At 44.3% G+C, this 23,687-nt stretch overlaps 1 protein-coding gene across 5 annotated transcripts in view; it reads right to left on the reverse strand.

Moving 5' to 3' along the window:
• The window catches only part of GMIP (GEM interacting protein), a 266,944-nt gene that overhangs the window by 115,682 nt on the left and 127,575 nt on the right, over nucleotides 1–23,687 (reverse strand). For all 5 annotated transcript variants that reach the window (XM_085654265.1, XM_085654263.1, XM_085654264.1 and 2 more), the window contains 2 exons: nucleotides 5,723–5,816; nucleotides 3,393–3,468 (listed from right to left, as the gene is read on the reverse strand). In XM_085654265.1, coding sequence (XP_085510391.1) covers nucleotides 3,393–3,468; nucleotides 5,723–5,816 — 170 coding nt within the window. The remainder of the gene's footprint in view (nucleotides 1–3,392; nucleotides 3,469–5,722; nucleotides 5,817–23,687) is intronic.

Consider the following 23,687-nt stretch of genomic DNA (forward strand, 5'->3'; position numbering starts at 1 on the left):
CATATCATATTGACTGACATACGCATTTAATGGTCAAGAATAGAGGCCTAAGTACCACTTTCACATTATTTATGCACTTGAAACAGCAGAGTGACTGTCCAGATATAAGTCCTGATGAATGCCATGAACTGGATTGTCGTTATGGCAAAAACATGTTGATCATTAGATAGGGTATACATCCATAACCCTACGCTCACTTGCTTTTTATCCACTATCACGTAGGATGAAAGAATAAAGTTGTTGCCCCTACGTAGGTAGTTTTACTACACTTTATTTACTTTTTGCACTCTGCCCCTCCTTGCCCTATTGAGTTGGCCCAACACATGCTTTGCACTCCTGCTCCTTCCCTCTTGGGTAAGTTGTAGCCCACACGGGGTACCTTGCGGTCCCCGTGTGTTGGAGGAACCCTATGATGAAGCATGTCACCCTCGGTGAGTGAGGGTTTTCGTCCACAACTTTGTTGTGCACTCGATTCCTTCCCTTTCTCACTTTTCTTTCAATAGTGCTACCCTATATATTGTGTGGGTATTAACAAATTCACTAAGACAAGTATCTTGAGTATAGTGGGCGGGGTAAAAGGCAGGGATAGTACACAGAATGAGATTGATGGAGAGAAATGAACAAGATAGTGAATGGACATATCGACTAATGTGGAAATTAGGGCATTGGTGGCTTAAGATGGAGGGTTGAAGGAAATGATTATAAAGAGGGCTGGACTTCCACTGCTATGGTCTGTTAAATTGGTAGATGATTGAATATAACAAGAAACCAATAGGAAGTGAGCTGAATACCTTTGAGAGATTGGAGCACTGAGTAATACTGACAAGGAGAGATTGGGCGTCTGGATGAAAAGGGATCGGCACGTGCTTCCGAGGATGAGGGTTTTGAGAGATTTATGGATAGGCTGATGGATAGCTGGAGCTGGCAGGTGGAAAGAGTGAACAGTCTGTAGCAATTGGGGTGGAGATCTACCTAAGGAATATGGGACAGGTACCACTGGGTGGGATTGGTGGAAAGAGCAAAGACTGGATGGAGAGAGTTGCTTAGGGAACGAGGCCGGTGGATCTCTAGTGTGGAGGATAGAGAGAGATGGTGGAGCACTGAGGAAGAAGGATAGATGCGTATGAGAGAGGAAGAGGCATAGAATTGAGAAAAAGCAGAAACCATTAAAAATACATCGAGAGATAAGGGTAGTAAGAGGGAAGAGCTGAAGAAAGGGAGAACAGTGTCAGAGACAAGAGAGAGGAGATAAGAGACAGAAAGAGGCTGAGAGAAAAGGAAGGGGAAATATAGAGAAAAAAGGAGACATAGAGGAAAGCGTATCCTCATAAAAAGAAAAAAGGAGAGACTCAGTATTGCATGGAATATTAAAGCTGACAAAGCTGGTCATTGATAAATCCGAAGGGACGGATATCCTAGAATAGGTGTGCCTTCAGTTTCTGCAAGGTATGTTACTAACCTGAATACTTTGTCTCTTTGGGGACCCTATAACCTTATAGTGTACTCCAACTATAACAATTAAATCTCCCCAATACCACATAGTTAGGCCTCAGTCATAGGAAAAATAAACTACCAGATTCAAAAAATGAATTACATTTTATTGTTAACTACGTCTACTTGGAAATTTAATAGTTTTAAAATAAGCAACCAACCACTGCAATTGTTTATTTTATTCAATAAGTCCTCCAGAGGAACGTTTTAAGAATGCTAAATACATGAAAAAAGAACCATTTCCTAATTTATTTTTGTTGGAAATCAGGACCTGTTTTCAGAGTCCCCAACTTTTAACCCCATTTGACACCCCTAGATGCTGGTTTTCTGACTCTGAGAGTGCCCTGGGCTCTGCTGGGCAGGCCCTGGACCAGTGCGATGTTGAACTCACAGCAAAAACACTTACACGAGGGTACACTGTACACTTATAATTGTCATGACCTACCCTACAAGACCCTAGTACATAATAGGGCTGGGGGATTAAAACTACCATTAAGTCCCTAGTATATAATAGGGCATGGCAGTTTATAGGCCAGCGGCCCTTTCTGCAACTGCATGTGTGCACTGCAGAGAGCCTACGGTCAATTTAAATGTGTATTTAATAAGAAGGGTTTGCCCTAGTAATCCCACTAGGCCCTGGGCACAGAAAATTGAAAACAGAAAAATTGGTGACCTGTGTGAACAAATAGTAATATAACGTTGCCAGTAAACTTATTAAATGATCACTGGTCCGGTTTATGCAATTATACAAAGTCATTTAATTAAGCTTCATAAGCGAAAATGAGAACTCCCAACTCAAGAAAAATGGCAATGTTTTCTACATATAACAATGACATACTGACATCATGCACCATTTTGTACAAAAACACTTAATGTCAATAGTTTTCACAAACAAAAACATACATGTATCAACACAAATCAAAGAGTATTTTCTCTCTTCCAGAAATTTTGTACAAATATAGCTGCAATTTCAAATGATCCTATGCAATCCATATTAGAGGTAGTCCATAGGGAACACACAGGAGGGAACGTCCAGCCCTCGAAAATTCTACTGTGTATCCTGCGTCGTATGTGACAATTTTATAATTTGTAAAGTAGCGCTCCTCCACTCATATAGGCCTCTTTAGGAATTGGGAAGAAGAGAAACACGTAATTGTAGACAAACGTTCAACGAGAAATCCACGTTGGTTCACACTAGATGCGACTGGGAGATATACGGAAGGATCTAGCGGTACCTTAAGGGACGGCGGTCAAAGTAAGCTGTCCGGATGTGGTTAAATTGTGAACGGGAGGTAATATTTCTTCCATCTAGCGTACCGTCTAGGACGAGGTCCTGTCCTCACTCCGGGGCACGTTTCAATCGAAGTCCAAGGGTGTGTAAAGCCTACTACTGAGTCAGTGGTTTAGACTTTGAGTAGTAGACTCTACAACCAAGCAGCTGCCTGGCTCAGTCGCTGAATACTCCGATAACCTGCCGCAAAGGTTCCCCATTCTGCTAAACACCACTAGATACCTTCACCATTGTTCTCCTTGCACACCAAAGGCCACAAGTGAGACCCCAAAATGACTTATTACACTACCACCTGGAATGAACCTTCAGCCCTAAAATGTATGAAGGCCTTCAGATCATACCTGTGCTTGTTATCGTGCTTTGGAGGGTCTGCTAGTCACCACTTCACTGGAAAGGGCTCGACAACTATATTGTAGACACCTGAACGCTGCTGCCCCAGGCGCACTACAAGATGCTTGTTGGTCCTCATAATGTGGGAATGGATATGACCGTGGAGACTTTCCGAACCCTGCTCAGCTTGTCCAAATGCAAAGGATAAAAAACAAAGATCCCAGCGGTCTGCCCTTTTAGTTTAAAGAACGCATTGAAATCAGTCACTGAGATCACCTACCGGGACTTCCTCCATCTGGCCGGCTGGTCCCCTAGGTGCATTGCTCGTTAACTCTCCCACAAACATGTCAAGAGTCCTGCAAAAAAATTGAAACAATCAAAGCTATATCAGAATAACCCCCAAAAGCTGGCTACTCCAGGATTCCTAGTCTTAGTTAGCATTGCTTCATAGATGGTCTGACCCACCGGACAGAGGGGATTGTTACGGATCCTCAGGCCAAGGGCCAAATAAATGGAGAGGGTGTGCCCCTCCTACAGTACTTGATACACCTTTACATGTTCGATTGAGACAGTCTCCGACAACGAAATGTAGTGAGAACACGCTGGCTCAATGTGAGGGACCGGTTGAATGGCCAGTGATTGGCTTCCATATGCAAACCTATACATTATTTATTTATAAAAGCAGCATGGGACACACACGTGGACACCTGGAGTACATCCTTGATTGTATTGCACACTCAGCAATGTGACCCTGTTTTTTATGATAAACAGTTGCTGTGTCTCTAGGAACACTATACTTTGGACCAGATGTGTGTACAAACTAGTCGCAAAACGTAGTTGCAAATTGCAGACCAACATTTTGCAACCAGTATTTTATTTTGAAAACAATAGGTTTGCTATAAAAATTAGGAACTTCTAGGGTTTGCAGAACGAACTACCTAATTAATAATAATTAGGCAGGTCACAATGTGTGATCCCGTGCAACTTGCTACAGTTACAGAGATGGTGGTCTGCAAGAGACAGCAGGCCACCATCCCAGGGATAACATTCCAAAATGGAAAACACTTTTTTAAAACAGCCAAAGTTGCCTGAAGGAATTGGGCTGCTTAAAAAAAAAATGTTTTTCAGTGGGAGCAGACCATGGTCGCCGGGATCACTGCCGACCCAACCTAAAGCTACCATCCGAGTCCCAAAGTGGAATTGGTCTAGAGAGTACCACTTCCCCCTTTGCGAATCAGTTATCACCCTTATTTAGTCAATATCAGATCTTTGGTTTGCGACCAGAATGAATGTTGACAAAATCATTTTTAAAGAATAGGCAGTGATACCATGGACCACTGCCTCCTCTTAAAAAAAAATAAAAGGGTTACACTTTAAACTTTTTTTAAACGCATCCTATTTTTCTTTAAGGAAGACGGGTTGCATTACAATAAAAATTGCATTACTTAAAAGCAATCACAGACATGGTGGTTTGCTGACCTTAGCAGGCCACCATCCTTGTGATGGCTGTCATTCCGAATGGGTCGCTAATTGTGACCTACCTTATTAATATTCATGAGGTAGGTCGATTTGCAACCACTATGAATTGCTACTTAAAAAAAAAAAAAAGTTTCATACATTAAGAATAAGTATTACCAAATAGCAATTCGAAGAGAAATCGCTATTCTTAATGTTTGTACATCTGGCCTCTGGCCCTATTGGTTGAGTCAAGCGAGGGAGGCGTTACTCACACCAATAAAGAAGGGTTTTAGAGTGGACGTCCTGCGAGGGTGACTGCGGCAGCTGGGTTAGGTACTAGTTGGTTTGTGCTCCTGGGAACTCTGGTTCCGAGAACTGAGATCGAAGTTGGCAGGTGGGAGGTGTCCTTTAGTCTCTTTTTTTGAATGATTGAGGAGAATTTTATCTGATTATAGTAAATAAATGATGGTAGAGAAAACTTCTCATAAATTTAGTCCGCATCTCTCTGGGACTTATTGATAGAAACACTGACATACACTATAATGTTCAATCTGACCCCACTCCTGTTAATGCTAACAGGTTTTTGCAGTGTTTGGTCTACTACATTTTGGTGACCCAGATGGAAATGGGATTATTCATATCTTCGAAGCAGGGATATACATTTCTCTGTTTCGCTGAAAAATGGAAACAAGATGGGAACTGATGTTTGTAATATTGAAAAAGATCCTAACTGCTCGTGGAGCACAACAATGATTACACAATTAAATGAATGTGTCACAATTAAATGAATTTTTGCAGATCCTGTAATAGCATCTTTACGAACACAGTGGATCTTCGGTTTAATGCAAATCCACATACAACACAATTTCACATTACATTTCACATTACGTCATCTAGGGGAAATGACATTTATTTTATCCAGCACGTTTCTTTTTTGGTAGCATCTCCAAGCTATGGATTAACTGCATGTGCATAACATTACCTCTGTGCACTTTTGCGCCCATATTTTGTGTGACTCTAAAGTGCACTGCACAAAGGCCAAAACCGATTGGCGTTGTCAATGTTTGTTTCCTTAACTTAACCCTCATTCAACAAATCAGAAACGCAGGTAGTGGTGGTAAAGGCCCCCGAAGGGCCTTGAATATTACTTACTCATTTCCAAGGCAGATTTCTAAAGCGTCAAGTCCCCGGAAGATTTCACTGTAGCGCTTTCTGTCTTCAGAGGAGGGCACTTGGTTGTTGAGCCCTGAAAAAGTGAAACAACATTTTTAGCGCAACGTTCCAAGCTCACACGTGTTGGGATGTTTGCAGAAGGACAAGACAGAACAGGACCCAGGGCACTCCCAGTGCCTGGGGGCATGTCACCCAGACGGGACGGGGCAGCGCCGGGGTAGCACGAAGGGTTAAAGACCAGAATGAGGAAGCAGCGCCCCGAGTGAAAATCTAGAAGGAAGAAGACGCACAGAAGGGAAGTCTGAATATTAATAGTAATGCTGACGCACAGTACCCGAGTTAATGCAATTTCATGATGTTTATGCTTGGCAAGCTGATATCACGGCGGTTCTGCCAGAGAACCCATCTCAGAGACACCACAAGGTGTGTTTGTTTGCAAACCCCCAAGACTAGGGTGAGCAACTGGCATGGGTGCAAATTCAGGACGGTGAGTGTAAACATTCAGGACAAAGGGTCACAATTCAGGACAAAAATTCAGGACAGGAGGTCAAAATTCAGGACAAAACTTCGGAACAAAAGGTAAGTTTTACAGACACATCAGAGGAAGTTGCGCGATAGTATAAAAGTAAGTAAATAGACAAACACTTAAGTACAAGTCAAAATAAGTTTATATTAGGTTGAGGCGATCGTGCACTTCGCAGTTTTTCCGTATGCGCGCAGCTTTGAGCAACTGTGCAGGTCTTTTTGTGGTATTTCATATGATAATAATCTATTTATACGGTTACTGCACTGGTTTGTCCAGTCTGATATTTTATTTACAACTCATGGTCCTGAGCAGGCATGTTTGGTGAGAGAAGTGGTCAGGAGGATCTGCTCCTATACACTTTGTTACTAGCATCTCATATCTGAGTGCCATTGTGAGATGTAAAGCGACACGCATAGGTGAACTAAAGGGAGGATTGCTCTGATGAACCCACTGTAGGGAAAACATTATGGGTGTTTCAGCAAGTGGAACTTAAAATATGGAATCTGACTTTGATTATGGGGGCTTCGCAGAGACTTGCACTAGCTGACGGAAGTCACAAAGGTGCTTTTCCCTGCAGTATTTCTTAAAGAAGGCACTGTCGATACACTATTACATTGTTTATTTTTTGCGCCTTGCCTATTGCTACAAACACAATATACATCTCAATCACAGCTCATGGCACTCTGAGGCTCTCCCTAAAACCTTACACCTAAAACAAACCATGCAAACACTAACAATTACTAGTGTAAAATTCAAGTAGCAGATGGAGGTCACTCAAAATGTTATATGCATGATGTATAGATCCCACACATAGGCACACAGCAAATACAGAATAGTAACACATGGGCAAGGGAGTAGCCAGAAAATTTAAATACCTCCTACTTTGAACTAAAGCTCTTATGGCACCAAGAAAGCAAAGTAAGTCATCACAACCCTCCCCAGAAGAGCTCTCTTGCCCAAGGATCTAGCCATTCATCCTTCCATCAAACCTCTGATATCCACCATTTCAAATTTACATTCTGTAATCTTTTAATTCTTTCATCCATCATTCAGTCTTTCACCATTCATTCTGTCCTTCCATCTGTGTGCCCATCAATATCCAAACCTTTTCAACCATTTGCAAACCTATCCATCATCTATCCTTCCATCCATCATTTCACTCATCCATCCCTTCATCCATCCTTTCACTCATCCATCATCCATCCACCCTTTCACCCAATCCATCCTTTCACTCATACATCCACTCTTGCACCCATCCATCCATTCACTCATCCATCCAACCTTTTACCCTTCCACCCAAGCCATCCTTTCACTCATCCATCCACTCTTCCACCCATCCATCCATTTACTCACTCATCCATCCAACCATTTACCCATCCAGTCATCCTTTCACTTACTCATCCATCCACCCAGTCACTTATCCATCCACCCATTCAACTTTTCACTCATCCTTTCTTCCAGCTCTCCACCTTCCCTTTCACTCATGTAGGCATTTTTTCCCTCATCCATCTTTACATTCTTCTTTTCACTCATCCATGCACCCATTTTCTCATCCATTCCACCAATCATTCATCCATGCTTTCCCTCATCCATCATCCATCCTCCCTTTCCCTCTCCATTCCCCTTTTACTTAGCCACCCATCCTTCTATCCACCCTTCACCCATCCACCTACTCATCCATTCATGAATCCATCCATTGACCCTATCACTCATCCATCCATCTTTTCTCTCATCTATCCATCCTTTTGTCCATCTACCCTCCCTTTCACTCACTCGTCCATCCTTACATCCAACCTTTCACTCACCAATCCATTCACTCACCCTTTCACTTATCAATTCATCAATCCAGCCATCATTTCTCTCATTCATCCACCCATTCACTCGCCCATCCATCCTTTCACTCATCAATCCATCCATTTACTGATCCATCCACCCTTTTGCCCATCCATCTACCCTTCCACTAATACATCCATCTATTTATCCTCATCCATCCTTCCATTCACTTATCCATCCATCCTTTCTCTAATTATCCAACCATTCACCCTTTCACTCATCCATTCATCCTTTCGCTAATCCATCCAGCCATTTACCCATTCCTTCACTTATTCACTAAGCCACTTTTTCACATTAATTATGAGCTGAGCGTTTGTCTACTGAGTTGCAGACAGAAGAGGCCCATAAAGAACTTCACCCTCGCTGTAGTTATTTATTTTAGAAGTTTTATATAGCGCTGGCTAGACCCAGAGGTATCAGAGCGCTTTACATGAGTATGAAGATAGTAACAGAAGAGGACAATATTTAAACAGCATAGAATACCAACAAGTTAACAAAAGCGAAACAGCTAATTCCTAAAGCAAGGGGTGGGGTGGGAGAGGGTTCACTATGCCCCAGCACATAGGCAATCTGAAACCTTGTAAGTCATGAGTCATGCATGATGCACAGTGCCAGGACTTGAGGTGACTGTGACATGGTGTTGTTTCCAGGGCTTTAAGTGGGATGAAAAAATTGGGGGTCTCTCCAAGTGGGCGTGTCTGATGTAATTAAGGGCGTGGCTTAAAACACCAATGCTAAAAATATGTGCTGAGCATAATGTGCCGCCCGACTTGTATTTTGCTGTTTCTATCATTGCATCCAGTAACATTAGACCTACAACAAGCCAGGACTATTGGCTTTATCAATGGATGTTAGTTGCATGAAATAAATAAAAAAGCAGCAACTATGGCTTCGTTGTATATAATATTAAATATGCTTCAGCTCTGAAATGATGAGCCTGTGTAAGAACTATAATCTCTTCTTTTTAACTTCTTTCGCCACCTTCTTTTCATGGACTGGCACATAGCAGCATGGGCATTTTTGTACATTTCTTCCATCTAACCCTAACAGAATGCCCTGCCCTAGACCCCGGCAGGAGGAGGGCACACACATGGGCACGATCTTCATTATCGTCCGTTGTAGGTGGCTGCCTGTGAGTAGAGGTGAGTGAGCCACTGAAAGCTCAGACCAGGCTCGATCCTGAAGCCTGGCTCTAACTCAGCGGGAGGTCCTGTTGGAACCTCGAGTCCATAACGAGCCGAGCTTTCATTGTGGGGATAGCATTGTAAAGCTGGGGATCTGGCACTTTGAATGATCTCCTTGCACATTTGGCCAAATGCAGCACGGGACCTCAAATAAACATTGGCTTTCAGATCTAAGATGCCACGCGGAAACGTAGGGGGTCATTTATAGCAGAGTACTTTAGGGACAGTCTGGGAGATGCAGCTTGGTGTACATTTACTTCCCTCGAAGTAACTTGCAATCTTGCAATTTCACTTCAGAATATCTTTGCACGGTGGAAACATGTCAGCAAATGTTTGTAAATATCTGCAAAGTTTAGTTTAAGAGTTCACCTACTTTGCAAGGCATCCCCACAATCAAATGTCCACTCCCTAGTCATGTGAGAAAAGTTGCTCACACCAATATTACATAATGCTGGTTGGACAGTGCATGTGAGTTAATCTGGTTGCGAGTTTGTTTTGTGAAAACAGAACATTACTTTCTACTCCTAAAACAATCCATCTGCTCATATTAGTAGAAATTAATTGAGCAAATGGCTTTTTGGTGTGGGCGTACTTTGATTTGTAATTGGGTTGGGAAGTCTGAAACCTATTTTATGGTTAATATATTTTTCAATTTCTTCCTATGAATTAAGTGCATCTACTTTCAATCCGCTCCCTTGTGTGTTTACAAATCCCTCCAACGGTAGGGGGGTGTTCTACACTCTTATGAACAGAGCTCCTTCTAAACTTTGATTTTGTGAAAAGATTTTGAATTGAATTCAGCTTTGGTAATGTTAGTAACTTCTTTGTTTAAGATTTGCATTAATTGATTATTGTTTGAGCCAGGCTCGTTGGTTGGAATGGCCAAGATGCATTTGCCCATTTTGACATGGGTTGATCAAGAGGGAGAGCCTGGGAGTAGCATGCTGGGACCACATTTACTAACGCTTTCCTTGGTCTCGTCCAGGACAACATGACAGGACACAAAAGGCGGCCAGCACATGCTGTAACACCCCTGACTGGCCTATTATCATTTGGTATGTGGCAATCAGCCGGCATATAGAAGGACAATGGGCAGGGTGGGGCTGCTCTTGGGCTCCAAGGATGAGTGCGAGGCGGCCCCTTCAGGGAGCTGAGGCCTCTCGCAGGGCAACAGCTCTGCTCCCTGCAAGGCCCAAAATTACAGACAAAAGGCGTCCTTAAAAGGGATCTTCACGGACAACGGCCATGAGGTCTAAAGTCCAAATTACGGACGGTCCGTGAAATTTACGGGCGGTTGGTCACCCTACCTAAGACACCAGTGTGCACTGTGTGCTTACACAGCCCTCTCTACCTTTCTCTAAACATGGCGGGCCCATCCGAACTAGGAGCATCACGCAGATCCCTGCAGCCTCTGGGCGAGTGGGCGGGGCATCCTCGGGAGCCCCCAATCAGCCCAAGGTCTATGAATATCTGTGACATATGGGAGGCTGAGGGGGTCCCTTACCACATTCTGCAGGGAGGGGGGGAGAAGGAAGAAAGGCATAATTTTGGGCTATGCCACTAAGATTCCAAACAAAACAAGTTCTGACCCCTAGGTCAGTAGTATATAAATTTCTCAGCGGTATTTGTTATATCACATAAACAGATCTGCATCAGTGGTATTCACTTTATTAGTGGTATTAATAGATTTGTTCCTACGGTATTTGAATTTGTTTTGGGTAAAACCTGCCAGATGTATTTTTATTTGCTGTGCAAAATGTAGTAGTAATGAAAAAACAGTCTCAGCATCAAGCACTGAAAGATGTATTGCTGCCAAAAAAAATACCGCCAATAGCCAGGGCCACTGGAATTATGCGGCTGTGGCGATTTCTGCATAAATATAGATTTTCCACGTTTGCCACATAATCCACCATCTGCTGCATAATCTGCAGATTTTTTGCAAACAGAAATTTAGTTCTAGATTAAACAGTTCAAAAGTTATGAAAAATGCAGCGACATGTGTTGCTACGCAGTGGAAGACTCTTTGCAAAGATGGACTGGTCACCTTTCTGTTGCTTATTACTATACTGGGGTCGGCATTGGTAAAGTTAGAGCTATTGGCATTGCTCATGACATTATTTTTGTTTATGTTTGTGTTTTTAAAACATTTAAAGAAACGGCATTGTCATGAGCAATGCCAATAGCTCTAACTTTAACAATGCCGAGACCGTTGCATTGTAAATGCTTGTTTTGTAAAGTAACACGTGTAGTAAACCCTGCATGTAGCCCTTCGCGTTACATATCTAACAGACTGGACTATTTTGAGGGAACGCTTACAAGGAGATGTTATCTTCCTTTGCATTCTGTTTAATTATTACAGTTCTTTCAGTAGCACTGTATGCGCCGTCAGAGTGCTAAGGAAAATGTGTCTGCAGAATCATTGTTTTTGGGGAACACGATAAAGTTGCCTCCGCTGTCAGGCATTAAGTGGGATGAAAACACTGGGGGGGGGGTGCTCTCAGAGGGGCGTGGCCGATGTAATTAAAGGTGTAGCTTAAAACACGTAAACTGAAAATCTGTGTTCAGCATAATGTGCCACTGGACCGGAAATTTGCCAGGACTATTGGCTTTGTCAATGGTTGTTAGTTGCATAAGACGAATAAGCAACAACTATGGCTTTGTTGTATAGAATATTGAAACGGCGTCAGTTCTGAAATTATGAGCCCGAAACAACTAAAACGAGTCTCTTTGAAGTTACATCTAAGGCAGACACTGCTGAAGAATTAAGATTTATTTCTGTCGGTGAGGGCGAAGCGAAAACGGAGATCCCGATAGGGACTCGTCTGGGCACCCACTTTTTAGACACCGGCAGGACCTGGCCCACTTAAATTCCTGCCCTATGGCACTTAAATATGTATCCACTTCAGGGCTTCGCTGGGGCCATGCCCTCACCATCTCGTTACGCTGCTCTCCGTGTTCTTTCTCTGGCCCTCCCAATCTGCACTCGCCCCATGCTGCCCCCCCCCCATACATCTGCCACTTGCTCATTCTCTAGCCCCGGCGCTGTGAAGGACAACAAAAAGGCGCGCTCAAATACAGTGCGTCGCCGTTTCAGATTGTATTTTTCAGCCTGTCGTGTGTTCACATCAGATTGATGCGCAGAGCCCCAAGAGACCAGCAGAAAGTACAGATGCCCCCCCTCTGCTAGTTCCCTAGGCGTGTGATCTGACGGCTATAGTATCTTAAAAGCGGAGGCCCTTTGTGGTGAAGCTTTCCATCTGTCAATGCCCCTTAAGGGGTCACTGATGACAGCTGGTGTTGCGGCGCACGGGGTCAAGCCAACCCTTTCGGCCTTCAAAGGTCGACATACTGAGTACTAAGACACTGGGTAGTAATAACAACAGTGCTTAGAAGCAGCGAAGGAATTGACCGCTACACACAATCGGCATGATGCTGAAACTAGTCAAGTCGCACATAAATTACAAATAATATTTAATATTCACATATTACGATATGACTGAAAGAGCACCGTCATCCCCCCCCCTCCCCCCCCCAATATATTATGTGATGCTGTACAGATCACTTTATTTTCTGTGCCTAGTTTCCTTATCTGGCAAAACTGTTAGCGCTTAGATATTGCAAAATGCCGCCATTGGGCGCTGCACATTAATTGCACATTTACTAAAAGGGGAGCGGGACATTTCACTGTTTAGGAAAACAGGCACCACTTTGCTATATAACGAAACAGACTCCATTTGCTATCAGCAGCCATTGTCAGGGTTGTAGTAATTATGCGGTAATGTAAATGCGGCGTTCTCTACATCATTATGGATTTGCCATACCTGCGACATAATTCACATTCTGCTGTACAATCAGCAGTTTCGATAAACATGGTTTCTATCTCAATCGATTTAAAAGTTACTGAAACCCAAGATGCCACTTACAAGGTTAACTGGTCACCTCCTAGTAGCTGATTGGCAAAACTATGAGCCGAATGTATAGCAATGAGGTGAAACTTCTGCCTAGACAATACTACGGTTTGTCACAAAGACAACAAAGCGAGATTATATTGACACAGAATGTGCCGCCTTCTGCTATATAATTCCGACAAGATTGATGCGGCAAATCCACTTTATATCAATGGCTCCGCCTAGAAATCTGAAACACATATACCACAAACGGTACTATTATAAAAAAAATATACTCCTAGAATGCGTCTAAAAGGAATCACTCCTACAGACTACCGTGCATTGACACGAAAGCAGAGACCGACACGTGACCTATCCCGATCTCGGGCTGTTGCCACATTACAGCCTCATAAACAATAGGACACCTCGCTCCAGTCCTGCAATCCTCGCCAGGTCTTCCAGCGTCCACGCTCCTTGAACACGCACAATTGTTTGCTTGCTCAAAGTTTGATAGAAACTTTAATCAGCTGATCACGCCTCTACTGTTTAAATATCTCATATTGCAAAAGAAACCTTCGACACACCACACCTGGCTCGTCAATATTCAAAACAAGAAAATATTTATGAGGAAATCGCGAACGTGCCTATTTTTTATCGTCAAATGCCTTCAATTTTTTTGAGGATAATGAGAGATTTCAGTCAGAGCGTCGAAGCCTCTCCTGGTGTGCACCGTCCTAGACATTTCCCCGATTGGAGTGGTCACATATTGGCAAGACAACAATAATGTGCGTCCTCTTTGTGCCACGAAGCAGCAACTCAAATAATTGGGCATACGGGCATTATTCACGAGGGCGCTCCTTTTAGAATACCGTAGTGATGCAATGATGTTCATTTCGCGAATCCTGCCGTGTACATTAGATAAATTAGAACCGCACCAGAGGTGAGCAGGGTTGCACGCAGGGTCCGACGTGTGGCAGCACATGGATTGCCCGAGAGCAGGGGGAGAGGACGAGCACACCACTGCCTTTCTCCGAGGCGAAGCAGAAATGCCTCGGAGAAATGCAGTGGCGTTTTCGGATTCGGGGGCGTGTTCTCCTCTTGCCATTGGTTGGAGGAGATAATCAGAAAAGTAGAAAAAAACACGCCCCCGAATCCGAAAAGGACGGGGCCTGTTCGGAGTGACAAAGCCTCTTCTCCAGTGGCTGGCCAGCATTCAAGAGGCCAGCCAATGGAGAAGAGAGGAGAAGAGGGGCGGGTTCAAGCCCCTCTTCTCCAAAACATTAAATCTCCGACTTCCGGTTCTGCCTTCGGCAGACCGGACGGTCCTCGACCTAAAAATGACGAAATAATGAAATAATACTATTACAAAATGTGCCACATTATGCCGAATAATTTGGCTCTTCCTGCTGCATAATTCCAGTGGCCCTGCCAATAGTGTTTACCACAGATGTTGAAATACCGCCAACACAGAACCATTTGTGTGAGACAGTCCTGTGACTGCATCTGTCTGGAACCAAAAACCAAGCAATTTCTGTGTTGGTGAACGGATTTGGAAGAGAATAACAAGATAGTGGTGTTTTTTTTTAACCTGACAGTGATATATGGAAAACATTTGCTTATTTTTTTCAAAGATATACTCTGTGGTGTATGTGCGTGTACGCATCCATCTTGTATTTTGTAGAACATCTTATCTGTAACATAGCGCCCAACTAAGGGGCCGATTACGGTGTCGGGTGGAAAGCCTCCTCCCGACAGTCGGAATTTCCTCGACTGCGTTGGAACTTTTCCGACCGACTCGGCTGGTTTACATTACGACTGACCGAATACGATGTTTGGGGTCGGAACCTAAACTGCGCGGTCATTCCAAATCAGTTTGAACCGGCTTTGGGAGTATCCGTGTCGATCGGAACCGCATTGTACACCATGATGGACAGCGTTTCCTTCCTAGGGCTTACAATGTTGGTTTCCAAAACCCTTTCAGTGCCGGCCTTTCCGACATGAAAAGGCTGTCGGAAAGTGACTTTGGGGGACCCTAGTAGAGCCCCCTTCATCCTGCGGCCTCCGGTTGGGGGCCGATGGGGTAGCTGAGGGACCCCCCTGTAAAACCCTGCACTGTGTGGCAGGCACAATGGGGTGCCCGCAACAGGGTGCAGGGTTTTTCGTAAACACCCCATTTCCACATAGGAGTCTGTATTACGGCCGGTTGTCTGCTGGAACACAAGCTCCCATAGGGTACAATGGGACTCCGACAGAACAGTGTTCAGTCGCATCGTAATCTGTCGGTCGGAACCGCTGACCGCAAGTCGGTCAGTTCCGATTGTGAGACAGTGTTGGGCGGAGGCTTTCCACCGTACATCGTAATCGGCCCCTATGTCTTGGAGGGTTGGATCTCTAACAGATTTTTAGGATATCCATATCATTAAAATGAAAACTAATTTACACAGTCACTGGTTATCCAGAAAATCTTGCATGGATCTGACTTTCCTGGACCTACACTAGGCACGCCTGCTCAAGCAGTGCCAGATAAATATCTATCTATTACCTTGCAGTTCTGTGACAGGTCACAGTGGGCCTGTGGACTTGTCATGTATAGCAAGACAGCATGCGACATCTTGGTGCACCCTGTTATCATCCATTGAAAGCTGGCTTATTTGAACCTCTAGTACAACAACATTTTATGTGTGACTAATATTATTGCACAAACAGCATGGCTTTGAAACTCATAATTCTATTCACACGAGTGATGTTTTATTCTTGAATTATTTTCCATAATTTGTGGGCATTAAGTAATTCAAAACATTACAAATTTTAGCTAATAGGAAGAAGGCCTTTAAAAAAGTGTTTTTGGGGTGCTCTGGCAAATAGGGACCATTTAATACATAACATGATTCAATATTGTTAACTCGGGTATCGGTGACAATCACAAACCACTCAGCCTGTATCCGCTTAGTTTATATCAGCAGGTGTACTGGAATAATGTGGATTTGCGGACGCAACATTTTCCACATAACTATTGCTTTTCGGGATTTGACACATAATCCATCATCTGTTTCTAGTTCAAACGTATCAAAAGAACTTTTAAAAAAAAGCTGTTGCGTGGGTTGTGCAGTGAAAGGCACTCTGTAAAGGTTGACTGGCCCCCTTTCTGTTGCTGTTTTCTGTGTTTGGGTGTCAAAGTGGTACTAATGAGGTAAAACCATTCCATAGTAATTTTTTTTTTTTTATTTATTTATTATGTTTTGGCTCTCAAAGAGGGCCACATAAACATGTACAGACAAAGCAACACAGTCATCAAAAGTACAAAAATTATAAAAACATAGTATTCGAACCGTAATAGGTACACTGCAAGCCATCAGTCCCACAAGGCCGGGCCGGCACAATCTTCCAGAAAATTTAATAAATAGCTAAAAATCCTTTAAAAAAGTTAAAAACATAAGCACAGAACATTTCATTTGGTGGGCAATAAAGTGCATGAAGAAAATCTTGTAAAGTGACAATGCTGAGGCGTAGACAGATTACTTTAAGCCATCGCTTGCGCAAGCTACGTAACATAGGACAAATCAAAAGTACATGCATACAGTCCTGGTTATTTAATTTACATAGATTGCACAACGGTGAAGTGCCATGCCATTTGGACAGCAACACGTTAAGAGGGATTAAGTCATAACGTAATAAAAACCAAAACCTACGTATCCCATGTGGCAAGTTCCACAGGGCATACGGTTGGGGCTGTTTCAACCTATAGGAGGAGATCAGCGGCTCCACATTCCTTTTATCTCCAACTGTTTTTTTGTCGGATAGAAAACAATACTCCCACGAAGCCTCCTTAAGGACCTGCTTTAACTGCGTGGGAGAATAGGAGAAAAGAGCGCTTTCATCCAGTCTAAGGATTTTCACAGCCCCTCTAAAATTACTAACAAGTTTAGAGAACTCCTTAAAATTGCCCAAAAGTTCATTTTTGAGTAAAACTCGCAGGGTTCCTTCTCTCGCTCTGGCTAAGCTGGCTACCCACCTTATTAAGGCGCACAGCCCCTGTACCCAGGCACTCCTGAGTCCGAAATCCAGCCTGCAGGCAGCCAGTGGACAGGCATTGTTAAGAGTCGAGAGGGATCTTAGGAGTTTTCCCTCAGTCTTGTGGCAAAAGTCCCAATATTTTATCTCTATTATTTCTATACCATACAAGATGGTTGCGGGGATTTTAGCTCTAAATACTTCTAGAAGGCTAGAAAAATGTCTTTTCCCCGTTGCCAGGTATAGGGACTTTAACCCATTGCCATGGGCAAGAGCTTTGCGAGAGCAATGCTCTATATGAAGATTCTCGCTCATATTGGCCGAGAATATTTTCCCTAAAAAGGTATAACAAGTTACGACCTCCAATCTAAGCCCTCCAATAGCCCAACCAAAATTTGTCGAGCGGCATTTCTTCCTACCAGCAATACACATCACTTTACTTTTATTAATATTGATCTTCATATGATGCTCCCCAGCAAAGTCCTGAAGAGCCTGAAGCCGATTTGCCAGACCCACGGGAGTTAAGTCAAGCAATAACACATCATCGGCATACATCAGACAGGCTATTGGCACCCCTCCTATCAACGGTGCGATCCCCTCACTATGGGACACAGCAGCAGGGAGGTCAGTTGTGTATAGGGAAAACAACAGGGGCGCCAATAAGCAGCCCTGTTTAAGGCCATTCTGAGATGGTATTTTGGCCGACAGCCCCCTTTCGCCCCCCATTAAGACCCTGCACCAGGTCTCAGTGTGCAGAGCCCGCACCAATTCCAGCAGGGGAGTAGGGACACCCAGCGTCGCCAATTTTCTCCACAGCGTTCCCCGATCTACTTTATCGAACGCTGTGGAGAAATCAATGAAGGCGGCGTATACAACACCCCCTCTCACCTGGACATATTTATCAGTAATAACCTGAAGGGCAGTCAGGTTGTCCAGAGTGCCATGTTCCCTTCGGAAGCCAGTCTGTTCCAACGGCAAGATGTTGCGCTCCTCGACCCAATCAGAAAGAGATCTCAGGAGGCATTTCGCAAAGACCTTTCCGATGGAGTCGAGGAGCGCAATCATGCGATAGTTACTGGGGCTGTCCCTTGCTCCCTTTTTGAAGATAGGGACCAGAATGCTTCCTCTCCACGATGCAGGGACACGTTTGGAAAGATGGCATGCCCTAAACAGGGGGTACAAGATTTTACTCCAGGTTAAAGGGTCTTGTTTTAGGACCGTCATCGGAAGCTCATCCGGTCCCATGGCCCCAGAGGATCGCATATTTTTTATAGCCAACTCGATTTCCTTCTCAGAGGGAAAGAAGACCGAGTCATCAGGGGCAGCGTACATGAAGTTATCCACACCTGCGGTCCCGTTCCCTGCATATAATTCTCGGATATGAGAGGACCATAGATCTTCTGGTATAGCTATGGGAGTAGGGGAGTGGCGTGTACCACATCCTTTCCCGATTATTGCCCAAAAATCTTTAATGTTGCCATAAGCAGCAGATTCCCTTAATTTAATCCATACTTCATCCTCCCTGTCCCTTTTAATTTTTAGCTTGAGTCTGCATCTCTTTCTTTTTAACCTAGCGATATCTTTCCCACGTTCCGGTACCCTTTCAACGTACTGTGCACGGATTAGTTTGTTTAATTCCCTATTCAGATTACGGAGAGTCAGAGGAACTACCTCTCCTTTTTTCCTAGGGGGGACAGTTTTTTTAGCATTCAATAGAATCTTTACCATGAATTCCTCAAAACAAACTATTTCATTTCCGTTCCACTCTTCTATTTCCCTAAGGGTATCGGTCAGTAGCTCCTGCACCCCATTAATGGCAGCATTATTCCAGAAGCATCTTCCAGATGTCGAGTGGAAGGTAGCCTCCCTGCCATTTAGCGACCAGGATGCCGTATTCATAGAATTTAACGAAATTGATAGTAACAATATACTGTGGTCGCTCAGAGTCGTGGGTGTGATCTTTAAGTCAAGAATCTGGGGAAACAGACTGTAGCTGGCGATAGCATAGTCCAAAATTGATGACCCAAAGGGGGATTTGTGGGTATAATTTGCGGGGACGTCAGATGGAAATCTTCCATTTAAGATAATACCATCCCCGATCGCTAGTTCTTTTAACAAGATCTTCCCCCTTTTATTTGTCCTTAAGTTTTCAGGGAAGAGCGTCTGGGGGATGCAATGTGCTTCCTCCTTAGCTTTATCCCTGAAGAGTTTTAGACTAGCGTTTGAAACTTTACAATTCAAATCACCGATAAGCAAAATTACAGGAAAAGGAGGTGAATTTTTTATCTTATCCATATACTGGAGAACCCGCTGCAATTTATCATTAAAACATTCCTCAGGCGGAATATACACATTGAAAATTACCATGGGGTATTTTACATTGTCATGGAACATATTTTCTAATGTTATTGTGTGGAAAAGTCTACTGGAGTCAATATAATGGGAAAATCTCCATTGAAACTTATTTGACAGTAAACAGGCGAGCCCCCCCCTAGCATGCCCTTTCTTAGAGGGCGCAGCCGGAACTTCCAAAACATAAAAATCTTTTAAAGGCGTTAACCTATCTATGCACCATGTTTCCTGGATGCACAATATATCAGCCTCCAGAGTGGATAAAAAGGTCATTTTCTCCGGGCTGCTATGGAATCCGGCCGCGTTCCAGGAGATTATGTTTAAGGCTGGGTTAAAGATGGTGGAACAATTTGGGGTTATCCTTATTTTTTGTTGATAATGCACTATGGAGCCAATTCCACCGGTTATTGTCATCATTGAGTGTGGAATTCTCAACTAGTGGGAGAGGCTTCACGTGCGATACTGAGCGTTTTCCCCTGGAAACCCAAATTTTCAGGTCTCTCAGAGGAGAGGTTACCCCGTTTTGCTCACCACCCCTCAACCCCTGCTTATCGAAAGAGTTTGGCTTGCCTGGGGTAGAGATAGGTAGAATATCAATACCTAAGCGTTGAAAATTTTCAGCCTGTTCTAGTATCAAATTTGTTATGATAGGGGAATAAAATTTCACCCGAATACTCAAAACCCAACTTCCACCCAACAGAGTCACCAGTTCAATGTCTCTGGACTGAATGTGGTAGAGACATTCAACCTCACTGAAACGCTTGAGAAGCCAGGCTCTATTTAATAAGAGGTCAGTATCAAATAATGGAACAAAATCTAGTACACGCACATCCACAGGGGCCTTTGACGTACTTACAGGCCGGGCCGGAGGGCGAGAATTTTCAGAGTCAATTGTTACCACAAAGGGGGGGGCCAAAGGGTTTAAAATCCCGGATGGATAAGAAATTGGTCCTCCAAGTGCACTCCGAGAAGGAGAGCCTGGGAGAGAGCCCCCAATTTGTGGTAAATCTTCCTGGGAAGGCAGGCTGCCTTGTTCATTTTCCTCCTCCACTGAGGTTGAAGTGGTTAAGTTCACATCCATGTCCACTTTTAAGGAAGTAGATAAGGATTCCCCATTCCTTATTTCATTCTCCCTTGTCTCTGTGCATTTTTGGAAAATGATCCTCCGTTGCTTCTTCTTTCTATACTTTCGAATTGGTTTCCTCTTACTGGCTTTGGTACTTTTTTGTTTACCATATTTTCTCTTTTCTTCATTGACCTCAGATTTGTCGGCCAGGAAGTCTTTTCCGCCATCCGGGACAAAGATAGGAAATAATTCCTGAACCGTTTTGGGGCCTGGCAAGACTTTATCCTCCTCCTCTATCTCCAGGACTATATTCTTGATACAGTTAGAGGCTGCAGTATGAGGCATCTCCATATGAGGGACCATAGAAGACTCTTCATTTTTCCTAACTAGTTCGCTTCTAATGGCTTTGAATTTCCCCTCAGATACAGATTGTTCAGGCTTAGGGGGAAAGGCCTTACTCGCATCCGGCACTTTCTGCAGCAATAACTTTAGGATCTGGGTAACTGATTCAAGGATACAGTCCGAGCTGCCTACAAATTTCCCTAGAAGCAGCAAAATTGAAGCAAGGCGTTGTTCCAGCGCGATCATGAACTCAGAGATCGGATTTTCTCGTGCTTCCGCAGTACAAATATTATCCAGGAGATTGAGGTCGGGGCTCTTGGAGGAGTTTAGCAAGTCAGATATTTCATGTCTATTTAGCGACGGGGTGCTACTATACAGCATTAACCCTGATGGGGTGGCTCCCCCCTGAACTTTAAATTGCTCCAGAGATTCCACTTTAGCAGGGCTTACGTAGCGTCCCCATAGTTCCAAATCAATGGATAGTGCAGACAGGTCATCCCCCGGCCTGTCATTCATGGGTAACTGAGGGATCGATGGTATGTGCACTGGCTCACTTATAATCGTCAGTTTCCCGTCTGTAGGGTCCCGAAAGGGAGACCCTCCTACCATAGTTTGGGGGGCCCCCTGCTGGACCTGGGGAGATCGGGGCACAGAGGTAGTTGGTACGTGTACTTCCAGGGCTTTAGTATCTGGATTATGTAGAGTCGCACATTTAGGTTTTTTTATACCAGATAGATCCCAGAGTTCAGATAACTGACATTGTCCTTTCAAAGGTGGGTTGTTTACTGACTTGTTTCTTGTGCGGATGGTAGTTAATTTCCGGGCAGGTTTTTCTCCCACTACCCTTCCTGATCGTAAAGTTTTAGACATTTTCCACAGTAATAAAAAAGAAATGTAGCAATATAAAACGTATAAAAGTCTGGAATTGAGTCAGTCCCTGGCAAAGCAGGTAGGACCAGGGTGCAGTATAGCTATCACAGTACTTGCATCAAGTTACCCTTCTACTCAAGTGGGCACGAATGCAGACAAGTAATTACAATGTATACAAATGAGAAATAAGGGACCGGGCCCAGCCCGGCCTACCTCGGTCACAGAGGGCCCGCCCTTTGCCCGGGCTTCGCCCGGCGTCCCGCTCGCGTCCCGCGGAGCTGGGGCTATGCTTTAATTTATGCGCCTCCAGACACGCTGCTCGACGATGTCACTTCCGCCCCTGGGAATGCTGGGAGTTGTAGTTCCAGCGTCCCTCCCCACTGCGGCCGCGAGGAGCTGGAAACTGCGGCGGCGGGAGGGACTCGACCAGCGGGGTTAGCGGTGTCAGCGGAGAATAGCAGGGTTCTTTGGCCACAGGTAGCTTCACAGCGAGAGGGTGCTCCAAACAGCAGAGGTATGCCCGCTCCACCGGGGCTATGCTTTAATTTATGCGCCTCCAGACGCGCTGCTCGACGATGTCACTTCCGCCCCTGGGAATGCTGGGAGTTGTAGTTCCAGCGTCCCTCCCCACTGCGGCCGCGAGGAGCTGGAAACTGCGGCGGCGGGAGGGACTCGACCAGCGGGGTTAGCGGTGTCAGCGGAGAATAGCAGGGTTCTTTGGCCACAGGTAGCTTCACAGCGAGAGGGTGCTCCAAACAGCAGAGGTATATTCCATAGTAAGTATTAACGTGTAAAAAAGTCAGAACAAAAAAGGAAATCTACAGAAAATGTGCCGCGTTACGCCGCATAATTTGCCTTTTCTTGGTGCATAATTTAGTCAACCTTGCAACATAATTTGATCCTCCTTTTCCGCATAATTCCAGATACGCTGATTATCAGCCATCAGAACCGCTCATTTAAAAAGTAAGAATAAAAAAAAGTAGAAATACTACACGGTTACCTCTTTGTATTAAGTATGCGTTTACAATAGATATAATGCACATCACAAGCTAAATTTTCATTTGCCGTTTAAATTGTAGTGTTGTCTTCTATAAATGGTAACTGGGTCACGCACACAACAGAAATGAACATAGGACAGGCTCTCATATCCAGGAAACAGGAAGTGGTGTAAGTAAATTAGGAGTTGCTTCAGTGAAAGCTGCGGAGAACTTAAAAAAAAACACAGCAACACATAGGCAGTCGTCGTGAGCCAAGCAGACTTTCTAAATACACTTAAAACGGATGTGGGCAGCTCCGTGACATCATTCAGGCCAAATAGACTTTGAGAATATTGACAGACAAGGCCTGGGTATCTCTGTTCCGTCCTGGAGGCAAAAAAGGGTTTTAAATTAACTTTACATTAGCTGTGGCCAGCTCGAGTGCATACCCCGGGCCACTTGGACTTCAATACTAACTTTATACCTGATGTGAGTAGTTCGATGACATTATCCAGGCCACTGGGATTTCGGATGTCTTTACAGTGCGCATGCGCTGCTCATTAACATCATCCATGCCGAGCACAAATTCAGAATAGCTTTACACCACATCAATCCGAGTCCATTATGGGGCTAGGGCAGCGCAGCAAGTCCCCTTACTCCGCAGCCCTACATCAAAGTGAAAGGACAGGAAGGCTCTGTATAATACGGTGCATCCCTGTCCGTTCCCCCTGCGCTGGTGCCGTTTCTGCCAACGCAGGCCCCCTTGCACCATGGTGCAAGGGGGCTTGTGTTGTAGGCAGGATTGTTTATGTGCAGGAAGGGGCACCGTCCTGCACAAAAACAAACCTGGGAGGTTTTTTCCTCGTTCTAGGTTTACTGCAGAAAGCAGCACACAT

Source organism: Triturus cristatus, chromosome 4_1, assembly GCF_964204655.1.
Source record: "Triturus cristatus chromosome 4_1, aTriCri1.1, whole genome shotgun sequence".
In the NCBI taxonomy this organism is placed as follows: Eukaryota; Metazoa; Chordata; class Amphibia; order Caudata; family Salamandridae; genus Triturus; species Triturus cristatus.